This window comes from Dermochelys coriacea, chromosome 8, assembly GCF_009764565.3.
Source record: "Dermochelys coriacea isolate rDerCor1 chromosome 8, rDerCor1.pri.v4, whole genome shotgun sequence".
NCBI classification, from domain to species: domain Eukaryota; kingdom Metazoa; phylum Chordata; order Testudines; family Dermochelyidae; genus Dermochelys; species Dermochelys coriacea.
This window is the reverse complement of record NC_050075.1, coordinates 45,856,382-45,872,298: the sequence shown is the minus strand read 5'-3', so window position 1 is coordinate 45,872,298 and position 15,917 is coordinate 45,856,382. Positions and strand designations below refer to the sequence as shown.

At 40.4% G+C, this 15,917-nt stretch overlaps 1 protein-coding gene across 12 annotated transcripts in view; it reads left to right on the top strand.

Annotated features, from left to right (window-relative positions):
• Nucleotides 1-15,917, top strand: part of DNM3 (dynamin 3) — a 307,097-nt gene that overhangs the window by 263,896 nt on the left and 27,284 nt on the right. For all 12 annotated transcript variants that reach the window (XR_006273647.1, XR_005294437.2, XM_038413439.2 and 9 more), the window contains 3 exons: nt 7,911-8,075; nt 13,310-13,536; nt 14,867-15,103. Coding sequence is in view for 10 of the 12 variants with exons in the window: in XM_038413439.2 (XP_038269367.1) it covers nt 7,911-8,075; nt 13,310-13,536; nt 14,867-15,103 (629 nt within the window). In the remaining 2 variants the exon portion in view is untranslated. The remainder of the gene's footprint in view (nt 1-7,910; nt 8,076-13,309; nt 13,537-14,866; nt 15,104-15,917) is intronic.

Below are 15,917 nucleotides of genomic sequence, written 5' to 3'. Positions count from 1 at the left end.
GAGGGGCTGGGAGCAAAAGGCACTAGGAGCTTAGAGTGACAATGCGGACTGTTGGAGGACTGAGAGTACAAGCATTATCAGACACCAGGAGGAAGGTCCTACAGTGAGAATAAAGAAGGTGTTGGGATGAGGTCATGGGGAAATAGCCCAGGGAGTTGCAGCTGTCGCACAGCTGTTCCAGGAGGCACTCTAGACAACTGCATTCCACAGGGCCCTGGGCTCGAACCTGGAGTAGAGGGCGGGCCCGGGTTCCCCCCAAACCTCCCAACTCCTGGTCAGACACAGGAGGAATCGACCTGGACTGTGGGTTCAGAAAAACGGCCAAGCTGAGGGCTGCTGTGAAGCTCCAAGATGAGCAAATCCGCCAATAAGTGCAAGACCCACCAAGGTAAAGGAGGAACTTTGTCACAGCACATATGTGCAATGGACTGTAAATAATTGCAGTGATTATAATCTTGTATTGCATTCTGCTTGTGCTGAATGCAGTCCAAATGAGAAATGGTATAGACAAATAAGAGTCATGCTTGATATGATGTAGCCATCATCAGGGACTCCTGTTATAGACAAGTGGGAGCAGTCTGGTGAAGCAGGGAAAAATACCTTATCCAACCTAATCATTTATTTTTGGCTTGAACTTTATTTTCGATTCCATAGCCCAGCCTCTGTGATGTTATGATTTTGGAGTTTTTACACCCACTCTGTCTCTTACTTGAGATGGATGTGCTGCTATATTTCACCACAAGCTTTACTAACCCTTCTAAACAATACTTGATATCTTGGAATATGTCCCTCAAGAAGATCCTTCTTACTATTATCAGTTATTGCTGTCCCACAAGCCAATCCTTGCTCTCTACTTATCCAGCATTTGAAAACTCTATTATTTAGTCATAGCCAATGTCCCCTGCTGGTATTGGTATATTGTAAAATGGAGGCAGCTGCTTGCTTGATGTAATGTTTCAGATTTTTTGGTAGGGATTTTCATTTGCAAACAAAAAAATCAAATTTATAGTCAGACTGTTTTCTGACAAAAATATAGAAACAGTATCTCAGTAATTCTCATCCAGTAATTTAGTAATGAGATCTACCTCAGTGTATTTTATAATATTACAAAGTATTGCTTTGCTTTAATTTAATTAGATTTGGCTATTTTCCCAGCAATCCAAATGCTTCTATTTTACCTCCTGCCATCCTTTTTAAAAGAATCTTATGTTTGATAGAAGAAAGTACTTTATTGTTTGAGAAACTCTTCTAATTAAATAACTAGGCAAATTTCTCCTTTTTGGAATTGAAATCCTGAAATGTTATACGAGACGTTTTTATGCATGTTTGCAGCTGCTTGACGTGATAAAATCATGGCAGAGATGATATTGTTCACCCTATGTGGTCAATGCAGGGTTGTTCTCAACAATGTATTTTTCAGTACTTTGTCCAGGTTTGCTTTAAATATTCAATGTTATGGAACTTTTTAATAGGAAACTAGTTGACAGCCATATAAATCTTACTGTCAGGAAGATTATCCTGATGTTCAGCTGAACTCTTCCTTTTCTGAACGGTATTCCGTTACTTGTACCACCAGAATAATTTCTCTTACTCCAGAGTGTTTCCAACCTTCCAGAAGACAGATGTCTCCTCTCCTTAGTTGTCATGTAGACATGCACATATAAGGTGAAATCCTGTTGCCATTGAAATCAATGGCAAAGCTCCCATTGATTTCAGTGGGACCATGATTTCACAGGTAGTTTTTATTCTTCCTTCATGTGTCACTTTTATTCATCCCTGAATCCTTTTTGCTGCCATTTTCCAAACTTCCTTATACAGAGGATGTCTGAATCCACTATTTCATAGATTCATAGATACTAAGGTCAGAAGGGACCATTCTGATCATCTAGTCCGACCTCCTGCACAGCGCAGGCCACAGAATCTCACCCACCCACTCCTACGAAAAACCTCACCTATGTCTGAGCTATTGAAGTCCTCAAATCATGGTTTAAAGACTTCAAGGAGCAGAGAAGCCTCCCTCAAGTGACCCGTGCCCCATGCTACAGAGGAAGGCGAAAAACCTCCAGAGCCTCTCCAATCTGCCCTGGAGGAAAATTCCTTCCCGACCCCAAATATGGCGATCAGCTAACCCTCAGAATATGGGCAAGTTTCACCAGCCAGATACTATAGAAAATTTTTTCCTGGGTAACTCAGATCCCATCCATCTAATATCCCATCTCAGGGGGTTAGTCCTATTTATCCTGAATATTTAAAGATCAATTACTTACCAAAATCACATTATCCCATCATACCATCTCCTCCATAAACTTATCGAGTAGAATCTTAAAACCAGATAGAACTTTTGCCCCCACTGCTTCCCTTGGAAGGCTATTCCAAAACTTCACTCCTCTGATGGTTAAAAACCTTCATCTAATTTCAAGTCTAAACTTCCTGGTGGCCAGTTTATACCCATTTGTTCTTGTGTCCACATTGGTGCTGAGCTTAAATAATTCCTCTCTCTCTCCTGTATTTATCCCTCTGATATATTTATAGAGAGCAATCATATCTCCCCTCAACCTTCTTTTAGTTAGGCTAAACAAGCCAAGCTCCTTAAGTCTTCAAGTGTGGGTGCATCAGTAACACTAATTCATACTGTTCATTTCATGAGCAGCGTTCATCCCAGCATCTTAGAGCACTTTATGAACATTAATCAATTAAGACTCCCCACCCTTTTGTAAAGTACATAAGTAGTAGTATCTTCCTATAAATGAGGGGACAGTGGAGTAGGGAAGGATTATCGCCTCTGCTCAGTGGCATGATGAATGTGTGTTTGAAGTGTAATATCCCTCTGGCTGCCATATTACCTTTCAAAGTATCTGCTCTCACTGCTAAGGCTTTAAGGTTTTCCCCACTGTTGAATAGCTGCACTTTGAGTTATTTTTCCCCAGATGTACTAGTTTTCATTTTTCCAAGATGAATCTCATTCTCTTAGCCCTGTGGTTTTCAACATTTTTTTTCATTTGTGGATCCCTGAACATTTTTGAATGGAGGTGCGGACCCCCTTTGGAAATCTTAGACATAGTCTGCGGACCCAAAGTTGAAATCCACTGTCTTAGCCTATTTCTCTGCTCTCTAGATCCTTCTTAATTATCTCTTTATCCTTCCTGGTGGTGGCAGCACCTCCCAGATTAATCCCGCTGAATGCATCCGTTGAAGTGAGCTGTAGCTCACGAAAGCTTATGCTCAAATAAATTTGTTGGTCTCTAAGGTGCCACAAATACTCCTTTTCTTTTTGTGAATACAGACTAACACAGCTGCTACTCTGAAATGTGTCAGATTTTGTAATTAGTATATTCCTCTTCCAGGCCATTAATGAAGATATTAAATAAGAGCAAACATAAGATGGCTAAATTGTAGCAACCCAGTAGACACCTACTCTACATCCACACATTGCCATTTACTGCATCCTTGTAAAATTGTGTAAAAATAAACCAAAACCCCCCAGCAACAACTAATATTAACAAGCAACTCAGGAAATGAACTCTACTAGCTTGCCCTTGCTAAGGCAGGGCAGAGGCATGTTCTTCTGGTGGTGGGGAGGAAGGGGAGAGGAGAACATATACTGTTCCTCTAGCGTGGGAAGAGGGAATGAGCTGCTGTGGCTGCTGGCTAGGGGAGTTAGAGGCACTGAAAGGATCCTCTTTGCCTTCCACCTCTTCCCGGGACTGGAGGGGAGATAGAGAAGGTTGTTTCCTGGCTTCTTAGACTTCCATCTTCAGCAGCTTTGATGGTCTGACACCTCCTCACATTCTTTCATCTGCCTTCCTCTACATGGTGGGATAAAATGGTGGGAGGAACATTGATCAAAGGTGCTGCTCCGAGGTAGTTCCAAATAATATTTGAAGAGGGTAGCAGCAGTCATATGACTGCCAGAGTCAGGGCGCCCAGCCAGCTGAACAATTTACATGCGCCAGGTAAATATGCCAATGGAAATTTGCAAGGCTGGATTATGGTTGCTCTTTATTTCTGGCATTCCAGCTGGTTTTCAGACCCATGCTCCAGGTCATTTGGAAAGAATTCTGCAGTAAGAGTCTGTGAGACACCATAAAATCTTTCCCTCTCTAGATACAAAACATCTTCTATGTTCTCTTCAGCCACTAATTTAATAATTCTATTTATAACAAAGCTATTGGTCGTCAAGTACCATCCTGATCACTGTTTTGCTATTCCAACCACTGAGCTTCATGATCTCTCAGCTGAAGTGGTGGAGAAAGCTCTTAGCAGATGAAAGGCACTGACTAATATGACTATTTAAAAGTAGGATAATGGCTTGAAATGTTCAGCTTCTGCCTTTAAGATTCTTTAATCATAGTCACAGAGAGAGAATCAGATGCAGGGGTGCTGGGACAATTTTTATAGTTGGGGTGCTGATGACGGAAACCACGTACAGTATTTGGTGTTTGTTATTACTACTTCAAGCCAGGGAGTGCAGCAGCACCATTAGTTCCAGCATCACTGAACAGACATGACTTTTTGCATTAGTCTGTCTTGTCCTATTCTGTGCAAGAGACTTCAACAATATATTCCTATTAAAAAGGTATAATGGAGCCCATTCAAAAGGTGTACTATTGTAACCCACACACCTTCTGGTTGTGGTGTTCTGTCCCATATAGTGGCACCAAGACTTCTTAAAGAGAGAGATAAAATGAGTTTGCTCTACAGCCTTAGCTAACAGCCAGTTTGCTTTTAGGTCATGCAGTAGAGGCTCAGGCACTAAGCTCCCAAGGTCCCAGATTCGATCCTGCCCCCCGGGATCAGTCGGTGTTACACTATGCCTCAATTGAGGTGTCTGTGCATTAACAGAACTCTAGTATTTTAATGTGGCTCAGTGGTATGGTCTGCAGTTTTACAACAATGAAATGTAAATGTAACGGACTGTGGTATAACAAATTTCTGGATTTGTTATGAAATCTAGTTTTACCAAGCAGCCTAATTCTTATTGGTTAATTTGGGCATGAGACAGTTTGAGTCAGTTGAAAGGGAAAAGCCTAATAACTTTCAGAACTTTTTAAAAATAATAATAATAATTTATTATTTGTATTGCACTAGTGCCCAGGAGCCTGAGTCACAAACCAGGACCCCATTGCGCTAGGTGCTGTACAAACACAGAACAAAGAGAAGGTCCCTGCCCCCAAACAGATTATAATCTTAGTATGAATTTAAAGTAAAAAGACAGTAAATTGTTGAGAATATTATTAGTGGAAACCTTTTTTAAAAATTGCTTTAAACTTACCAAAAATTGATATAAAAAAATAGATCAGAAGTGTAAAGTCTAATCTTTTCAAAAAGGATATTGATTCCTGCGATATTATCCACATTTTGTAAACATCACCACTGAACCTGCATATAAAAAGTTAAATGTTTGCAGACTGTTACACTTCGCCTTCAAGATCAGAGACAAATTACTATTTTTATTTTACATTCCCTTGATGAGGATAATGATAAACATCTGTCACTTCGCTGCTTAGCCAGCAAAGAATCTTTTTGCAATCCTGTAATTTAAATAGGGGAAAAAATACATAGACATACGCTCTGTTATATAGAGAGCATGGAGGAGGTGACAGAAAATTCCAGCTAGATCTGGGGGTACTGGGAAAACGGCATTTTATGTCTGCAATTACTTTGCTCAAAGAAAAATTCCATAGATGTATGCTTTTCCATTTATCTTGGGTATGTTAGAAGGGGAAATTACTGCTTGTTTCTTTCCAAACCCAGGGAGGAAAAGAAAAAAAGAAATATTCAATCTGAATTCTGTGACTCTCCACCATATGTAGTCCATTAGCAGAATGATTAAGGTTTGCATGTTAGTGTCTCTACTGGTGTTACAGAATCCAAAACAGAACTTCATCTTGGATTTCATCAGTTACAGTGCTTGAGTCCCATCCGCCCTCTCCAGATTTTTAGAAATTTTGCTAATTATTTTTAAAGCCATTAGATTAGTAGTTTTCCCCATTAGTTTTGCTCTAATTCAAAATGTCTAACCTGTTATAATCTGCCATATTAAGGGCAATGAAACTCAAGGAGTATTTAATTTTTAAATGGTATATTAGACCTTGTTCCTCGGCTCAGCTACAAGAAGTTAAAACTACTCCCGGTTGCTTTTCAGTATTGGTTGGATCAAGCTATGGTTTATAACCAGTAAATGTGAAATGCTATTCTGAATGATTTACCTTCTAGTACCAAATGGGCCAAAACAGACACATTGTGTTAAGAGGTCATGTTGGAAGCATGTCTTGGGTTTTGGAGTAAGAATGGCTTGTTGCTTTGTGTGGGTTTTATCTTCTGCTGATTAGATAGTCCCTGCCCCAAAGAGCTGACAATCTTTCTGTTCCAGCATGTAGCGTAATGGGGCTCTGGTCCATGACTGGGACTCTTGGCGCTATAATAATAATACTAATGAAGAATATAATACCTCTTTGTGTTTGATTCTCATTGTAATGTATTTTCATTTAGTGAATATACTCCACTGGGATAAAATTCATCCCAGTGTAAGACTTAGACACCGCTGCAGAATTTTCAGAAATTATGTTTTGGAGGGAGGTGGGAGGCTGTATAGCAAAGTCACTGAAGGCCAAGATTTTCCCAAATGACTAGGGATTTTTTAGCATCTCAGTTCTGGGGTGCCCCACTTGGAATTCCTTGAAGTGTGATTTTCAGATTCTCAAAGTGCTGAGCATCTGCCCTCTGAAAATCAGGCCCCTAGGTTGTCTCAAGTTGAACTCCTGAAGCCACTAGTTACATGAAAATCTTATCTTAACATTATATTAATAATGTAGTAGCTGCTGATGCTGACAAGTATGGCTGGTAGATAGCTACTTACCTCAATTAGATTTTGTTCATAGTATGTTATTCACACTTGATCATATAATTTCTGTTTTCTTTTGTGCAATAGCTACAGCTGCAAATGGACCAGATTTTAGTTTTTGTTGTTGAAACCAGAACAGCTTAAATTCTCTTTCTGAGTTTCCGCAGAGAAATACTTTCTCTTGGGTGGGAAAAGAGACATTATTCCCCATGCTTTTCCACTTTAAATTCAGTTCCTTTGGCTTATTTAAGCCTGTGGAAGCAGTTTATTTTTTGCCTACAAGATCAATGTACAGTAGTTTTCTTGTTTTTAAACAGTCCAAACTGAAATGAAGTGCATACCATTAGCTTCCAGTTAATTTCAGTGGTAAACACAGATCTGCTATTTCAGGTCAACTGTTTACATACAAACAAGCTATTCCAATCCAGTGGAAGAAAGGCCTCATGTGAAAAGCCTTGAAGTACTGAGACCAGAGCTGTTGTCATCCCTAAGTCATTTGTTGTTAGATGTGTTACGTCTCATCTAACAAGTCTGTGGCAGAGTTTCTGAATTTGTCACAACTGAGTCAGTTCTCAGTAGCAAGGCTAGAATTTACCCAGAGGACCAGAGATTACAAAATCAAAGTTTATAGTGCTGCTTGCAGGAGTAAGTCACAAGACAATTGGCAGGCTGAATATGGTAGTTACACTCTCTGTTAGTAGCTATTGCAATGAGCTGAGGGAATTTCTGAGGGTTTCATTCACCTCCTCGGCTCTTTACTGTTTTGAACCCAGCTTTGATCTAAAAATGTGAGTTTGTGTGGAAACATGTAACATATCCTCTGAAAATGGACTCACATTGGATCTTCCATTAATCCCTAACTGCCAGGAATCCAGATTTCCTGCTGCTAAGTACTAATGTAAGCCAGCTTGATGCCTAATGGTTAAAGCTCCAAACATGCTGGTATCAAAGAAATGTGTTGCTGTATTACCAATCTGTAAGCACAGTTTTCTTGGCCCTCTTGTTCCAACTTTGAATGAGTAAATAGCATGGAAAGAGGTTTATGTTTCATTCTGCTTCTGAGTAGATGGAAAACGATGAGAACAGCCAAGCAGACAATTTCTCCATGGACCCCCAACTGGAGAGGCAGGTGGAGACTATTCGCAACCTTGTGGACTCCTACATGTCTATTATCAATAAGTGTATTCGTGATCTGATACCAAAAACAATCATGCACCTTATGATCAACAATGTAAGTAACAACCTAGCTTTCTCAATCGTTTTCAAATGTTTGGTTTTATCTTCAACTCTTAAAGAACTGACTCATTTTTAAAATAGAAAGCACTGTCATACGGTGAAGAGAGGACAACGAGCATATAGAATATCACACATTGCAAACATGAGTAATAGCTCTGCCCTTAAGACAAAACACTGGAGTCTTCTGCAGCAAAAAGTCCAATGCTCTGCAGTTTCTTATAGTCCTTACTGTAGAATACTATAGTATTTTTAAGGTAAGGCTGAGTTCAGTTTAGTCCTAGCTGACATCAACAGCATTGTTTAAAAGCATACTCCAGACTCAGTCATACTTGTCCTTCAGTGGTGTGTTTGTAATGCCTCCCGCAGAGTGCAAGCTGGGAACTCCACTAGACAGCAGTTGACGATGTGCAGCAGACCTATATTGCACTGACCTGTAATCCTTAAATGACCAAAGGCCGTGAATGTCCTTGTTGCATAAAGGGGTCAGCCAGAGCCCCGCCACCTACGCTCGGGCTCTCGTCCTCCCCCCCACTCCAAATCCCTCACCTGGAGGAGGCGGGGCCAGAGGGCAACAGCAGCACAGAAGTAAGGTGGCAATGGGCTCTGAGTCTGCTGTGAAAAGTGATATTGATGAATATCACTTGTCACATTGACGCCCTTATTTCTGTGCTGCTGCTAATGGGGCCCACGGTGCTGCCTTCAGAGCTGGGTGCTCGGCAAACAGCTGCTGTTCTCCACTCTGCCTTCAGAGCTGGGTGGCGGTATATGTACCTGTGGGGGAGTAAACGACTACAGACACAAAGAAGGGGGGCCCAATCAAATAAGTTTGAGAACCGCTGGTTTAGAGTATCGGAGGAAATGTGTGCATCTGTCTACCCCCTAAATCATCTGATTTAAAAGTAGTGTTGCTAGCTCATTGCTTGAGGACCCAGAAGACCTTCACTTCCTGATAGAGTCCTGATTGGGATCCATTCTGTGCTACTCTTTGTACTACTACCACTACTGCTGTATTTGTATTAAATCACTACGGGAAATAGCACTTCCTTTCAGTCACTGATGGGACCTTCTTTATGATCTGTTAAATCAACAAAAAATCAGTTGTAATAAATAGAATACAATAAAAAGGAAATCTATCTAAAATGTAGCATTTACATGTGCATTCACAAAGCCACCTTTTATTTTCGGAAGGCTGATGTATTGGAGCTTTGTGGGAATTACTTTGCACCTGAGATCTGGATGGCTGGCATAGCAGCTTGAATGCAGTCCACTAGATGGTACAGAATGAACAAGATCTTCACACAGTGGGGAAGACCAACTAGGCTTCTCTTAACTTCTCTTGGGCTAATGAGGCCAATCTTTGAATTATGTTAGAATCCTGGGAGGGAAGATTCACTGAGGCCTTTGCAGAAGAGTGTGAAAACAAATGGAACTTCCATATTTTTCAAAAATTAGCACAAATCTAGAATTCAGGAAGTGTGTATGTGGAGCAATTCTCTCTGCTCCCTCCAGAGCACAGCTGGGACTTTGCTTTATAGACTTAAGGGGAACTCCATTGCCTTTTGAAAGGGATATTACTCCAGCTCTCTTTCAGAAAGTGCAGAATTTAGTGAACAGTTCCTGTAGAAAGTTTACATTACATTTTCTGCCACTCACGACCCCATATGGAATTGTTTGAGAAGTTGAAATGCTTTGCTTCAGAAGTACAGTGCAGTAAGGCCTTGTACACTGAAACTCTGTGGCTGTCTTATTATTAAAGCATGCCAGGTGACAGTGGCACAAAGAAACAGCACATTTGTGACACCATCTAGTTCTAAACTAACCTGTCAGTCAGAGTACACACCCTGGGTTTGAGTGCACCAGTGCTAGCAGAAACCCTGAGTCCAATCTTATAACTTAAAATTATGCCAAAGAATCAAAGCTTTTTAAAAGGAAGTATGAACACTTGAGAATTAAATGTTAATGCATTTATTTCCAGGAGGCTCGAATTGAAAAATGTTGAAAAAACCGTGAAGATGTTATCTTCTTTTAAAATTGACGCTGTTAAACAGAGAAAAGAATAACTTTTTGCTTAGCAAGCCAAAATGTCATGCAAAGAAATGGGAAGTAAGGGAGCAGCATTGGAAGCTGAGTCCTTATCGGCAGTTTGCATTGTCTGGTGATCTTTAGAATTCCCAAACCATCCACTGAGAGAGAAATGAAATTAAACCCCTTTTAATTATTGTTTTCAATACACAGTGTACCAGAGTCCTGCCTGCAGAGCTCTAGAAACAAATTGATCCCAAGGAAGTGGTTTCCATAGCAATCGCAATCCCCTGAATATTTGTAGAACTTCCTCACCAGTTGGGGGGATCTTTAAGTGATGCTTATAATTCAGTGTGAAGTACTGGATTCAAATTTATTATAGAGAAAATGGATGGATGCTGTCCTACAGCATGTCTTGTATATGTATATGTCTTGAATGTATATCGCTACATTCCAAATCAGCTGCTAATTAAGGTGAATGTTGGTTACTTTAAAAGAAAAGGAAATTTACCACAAAAAACCTGCATCAAGTTATTATTAAAGAGTCAAACGCATCTAAATGAACACAAGGTCAGAATTCAAAGCTGACATGTTACTAATACATAGAGCCCTGCAAATCCACGGATATCTGTTTTATATCTGCGGACAATTTTTGCAGATCACAGATCAGATGCAGATACAAATTTTGTATCCATGCAGAGCCCTAATAATGTACCTCCTGGTGCTGAGGTATTGGAAGTTGCAAATAGTGGGTGATTTTGGAAAAGGTAGGCTCAGCTTGATGGATTAACTCCAATTTAAACTTTAATACAGCTCTTTTAATGTTATGGAAATGACTGTCTGCATATTCAATCCCACGGTAGCAGTAGCCCTGCCTGCTGCTAGTTGAGATTTCCATACATGCTCCTTTAGCCCAGGCTGTGAGAGCAACACTTCAAGCTGCTCTCTGGGCTGCCTTGTGCTCTCTCTCACCCACATACAGAACTCCTCTCTGAATTCTTGTCCCTCCCTATAAGATCTCCAGTGAGGCAGGATCTGGGGTACTGGGGTATTAAGATGCCTACAGTGATTTTGAACATTGCAGGTTTGAGCCCTGTTTGGGGATATATCTTAAACAGTTTGTGTAATATTGTGTTTATGTCCTTGAAGGGGCTAAGATATCAGTTCCCCCAAGCCTGGAGAAAGCTGCATGTACGGAGGGCCCAACTTCTCCTTGGAGAGTTGGTCTGTGATCAAATGCGTCAGGTGGGGAGGTAGACTAGCCACATAACAGCTCCAGTGCTGACCTTACACTGGGGTTCAGTGAGCATGCATGGAGATCAGTGCTAGCAGTAGACAGGGATCTACCATGATAATAGTTGCAGGCTGATGTTGTTCAAACAGATATTTGTGGTTTAACCATTCCTTTACGATCAGCTCTGCCCTTAATCTAATTTAAGGATTTTTTTTAAGTGATGCCATTTAAATTTTCATTTCATCAAGTATAATTTGATGCTGTTTAACTAAGATATCTGTTTTTAATGTGGAGCTTCTGGCAATAGCAAGGAAAATAGTGTATTCTGGCATTTGATCAGTACCATCCGCTGAAAAACAGCATGAGATTCATGGGAAAAATTTGCAGATGTTGGTAAGAATTCATACATCTCCTCTTGAACATGAACGGGAAACGACAATAGCTTCCAGTGACCATGTGCCTGTTTTTTCTGGAAGGCCCCCCTACTTTTCACTGTTGGAAGGCACTGGAGGATCCCAACACCAGTTCAACTTAACCACTGGCTCTCAGGCCTTGTCTACACACAAAAACTATCCCAGTATAAAGATAATTAGTTTTTAAAACAATGTAATTAAGCTAGTGCAAACCCCTCTGCAATCAGAGGTTATACTTATGAAATCAGATGTTCAGGAACGTGTTATTGTTAGCATCTCAAGCTCAAATAATCTTTACAGAGTGAAAAAAAATGAGAAATAGATCAGAAGAGTTTTTAAAAAAAATCCTCCAATGCAAGGATTTAATAGATCAACAACTGGTCTCTGAATCTATTTATCACAGAATTATTTAAGTACCTCTAGATCTGTATCTGTCTTAATGTGCCCCAGATTTCTATAATCAGGGCAGCATAGCAGGGAATCAGTATACTAAATTAGATTATATATTCAGTTTATAAGATGTGTATGTATATGGGGGCATTCGGGGTCCCACTAAGTTGTCGGAGATGAAAGACTTGATGTGCAGTAGGTGAAATTAGTATTAAGAAAATAATTCTGAAAGACATTTTATAGTGCCTTAAAAATTCCATTCCTGGGGAACTAGATGGCTTACAGGATTGGTGATGGGCTGCCCTTTAACCTTTAGGTTAGCTGTTCAGAATTGGGCCAAAAATGCTCTTAGGACTTGACAGCTGTTCAATAGCTTGTGTGAAATGAGTTAAAAATATAGGAGACACCTTACAGGCTTAGATCAGTACTTACCGCTGATGGTATCTAATGCCATATGCCTGAAAGGAAGGCAGAAGAACCCCACAATGCATTGTGCAGTGTTACACCATAAACATATCTTGGTGTGGCATATGAGAGGTATTCTCAGTTCAGGAGGATCCTACAGAGATCTACATAATAACAATAATACTTACAAAAAGCATTTTTCTACTCTGTACCTCAAAGCACTTTACCAGGTTTATGAAGCAGAATTCTAAAAGTTTCCTCCCTTCCCACAAACTCGGCTACCTTTCCTAAAGTCCAGCATCCCTGTGGCCTCAGAATGTGACCATTGGTTTAGCTAGTAGGTGTATAGTTCTGGGAACTCCCTTCTTCCTCAGAGACTAGCATGAACTACTAAGGCCACTTTCAAAACTAGCACCATAGTGGGTGTTCAATAAAGGAAGGTCGAGAATTGAGTAGTTAGACTGAATTAATCCTAGAGGTGAGAAAATTCATCTGGTAGAGTAGCATGCCCCCTGGGCTTCTAAGCTTAAATGGTTGAATAGTGGACTTTAGTTCCCAGTGCTGTCTGTCTGGCACAGTTTCTCTTGATCTCTCCTCTTCTCTATAGATCTGGTGTATTCTCATTGAAGTGCCAGCATTCCAGTGGTGGCAGATGAACTTGATTGTGTCTTGCCTGTTGTTTTGAAGACCTCAGCTGTGTTTATGCAATATTTTATTGCCATTTGCAGCCCAGTAGCAGGGGTCTTTTTTTGTCTGATTTTCTAGGTAAAAGAATTCATAAACGCAGAGCTCCTGGCTCACTTGTATTCCTCTGAGGACCAAAACACCTTGATGGAGGAGTCAGCAGAACAGGCTCAGAGGCGAGATGAGGGGCTTCGCCTGTACCAAGCCCTAAAAGAAGCACTGGCAATCATTGGAGATATTAGCACTAGCACTATATCTATCCCTGCCCCACCTCCAGTTGATGATTCGTGGCTACAGCAATCCCGGAGGTAAGGATCTTCAGATCATTTTTTCAGTGGAATTAAGACAAAGAGCTAGATCTTCAGCACTGCTACCTCTCCACCTTCTCTGGCAAGCTTTTCTCCATGTCTCAAATGAAATTCTTGAGAGAATCAAAAAACTCTTGTTGAGGGATAGGAGTGTGCAGATGGAATTCTTGTACTGGGTAATCCTAAAAACCTCCCAGGAGAGCTGAACTTAAACAACCAAATGCTCAGAATTCATCTTTGCCCAATGGAAGGTTCTACCAGTTAAGCCACCAGCCTTCATTCCAGATATTTCCTGTCCTGTTTTGTTCTAGAAGGGACATGGAGAAAAGGGTGCTTATAAAACTCTTGGGGAGAGGGTTCTGGTATATGAATCTGTTGGACGTGGCAATCCATTTTTGGATATGTCGAGCAGCTTTGGGATTCGTCATCTAGAATTATCTTCCATGGAGCTACTGTAGTATCTGTCTCCTGCACCAAAAGATATCCACCTGTATCTAGTCCAAGTTTTTTACTAATTCTTCTATACGTTCATATTACGTGGATAAATGGAAGACGTATATTTGTCAAGAAAGGTGCTTGTAACCTCTTTTCTGCCTTTGAGAATACCAGGTAGTGTACTTTGTTTGTGACTCAGTTGATATCCTATTTGGTTGCTATGGTTCAAATAATATAATCACTTATGCTCCCACCCTATAGCATCTCAATTTCTTTAAGGGTTTTTTATTCTTTTCTTCCCAAGCTCAGGCAACCCCACCTCTCTGTGAAACCTAAGTCAATTTTTGTGTCCACTTTTTGGTTCTTTCAAGCCACTGTAAGATTTCAGTGTTCCTTATCCGTGGCTTCATTAAAAAAAGAGTGGCCTTCTTATTAAATCCGCCTAACAAATTGGTGTTAGAATACTGACAATACTAAATGCATTATATTTATCTTTGTGATTGCACGCCTGATTCTGACCTTAATAATGCCTGCTTTCTAGGGATGGTGTGATAGTGAAGGGTTGTGTGTACATGTCATCTTTGTTTAGTAGAAATGTGAGGGAAAGGTAGACATTCTTTTGAGACTTGGAAGCATCTCTGAGCAATACTCTGGAATGGATGGGAGCATGGAAGGCACCATCCAGAACAAAGGAAAATGGGAAAGTTGTCATTGCAAGAATATACGATACTAGCTCTGTGAGATACTGGGCTGCCTAAATTATACTCTTCAGGACCAAGACAATATATGAGAGAGGAAAATGTTCACAAGATTGTTACAGGTTTCAGAAAGTATTTGGCTTCCATTTTTGAAGACCATGTAGATTTTCATTAATCTCTGATTGATTGTTCATTAGATCACCCCCTCCAAGTCCTTCAACTCAGAGAAGACCTACATTAAATAATCCCCCAACCAGACCTTTATCTGGCCGAGGACCTGCTCCAGCAGTCCCATCACCAGGCCCTCTGTCCGGGGCTCCACCGGTCCCATTCCGTCCAGGACCATTACCTCCATTTCCTAACAACAGTGAAGGCCTTGGGACGCCACCTCAGGTTCCATCTCGGCCAACGCGGGCTCCTCCCAGTGTTCCAAGGTAAGACATTGAATAAATCTTGATGCTGGGTATGGTTCTCATCTTATAGAATAACAGACATATTTTATATTGGGTAAAAAATTGAAACACAATTTCTTATATCTAAAATTAACAAAGCAATACAGTGCTTTCAGTGCAGAGAGACAAAGGCAGGGTTTGACAAGTCCATTCTTATCACAAAGCTTATTTCTCAGAAATTAGAAACTTTTCACCCAAGATTGAAGACCAGTGTGCAGTGAATTGGTCCAAAGAAATGCTCGATTGTCTGACTGAAGTCAGAACAGCTGCTCCTGGTGTTTGGTACAGCCAAAAGCTGTGAAAGAAAGAAGTAGAGACTAGATTACACACAAGAATCATATCTGTGCTCATGAAGGTGTAGTGGCTCACGTTATCCATTCTGGTTGGATCACAAAATGCATCTGTCTTCAGAGGGGATGATGATTCATCTCAGTGAGAGAGGAAAAAAAAATCAGCCACTTAAAGAACAGTGGTAAAAATCTGACTTTAACTCACAAATACAAAGGCAATTTAGATCTGTGTTTGAAAATCTCTCCACAGCTGACCACAATGCACTTAGCATTACAGCAGGTAGCTTAGATAAAGTCACATGGTACAACATGATAAATTAAGGGACAGGAGACTTGCCTTCACTCCAAGTTTCCTTTTATTTTTTAGCATTTTTATCAATACTTTCAAATGGCTTTAGATATGTGTAATTTTGAGAAAAATTTTGGAAGCCATTGTTGTTACATTTTTACTATTAATCTGAATTTTACACCTTTAAGATGTTACAATTTCACTATGCCACCATGTA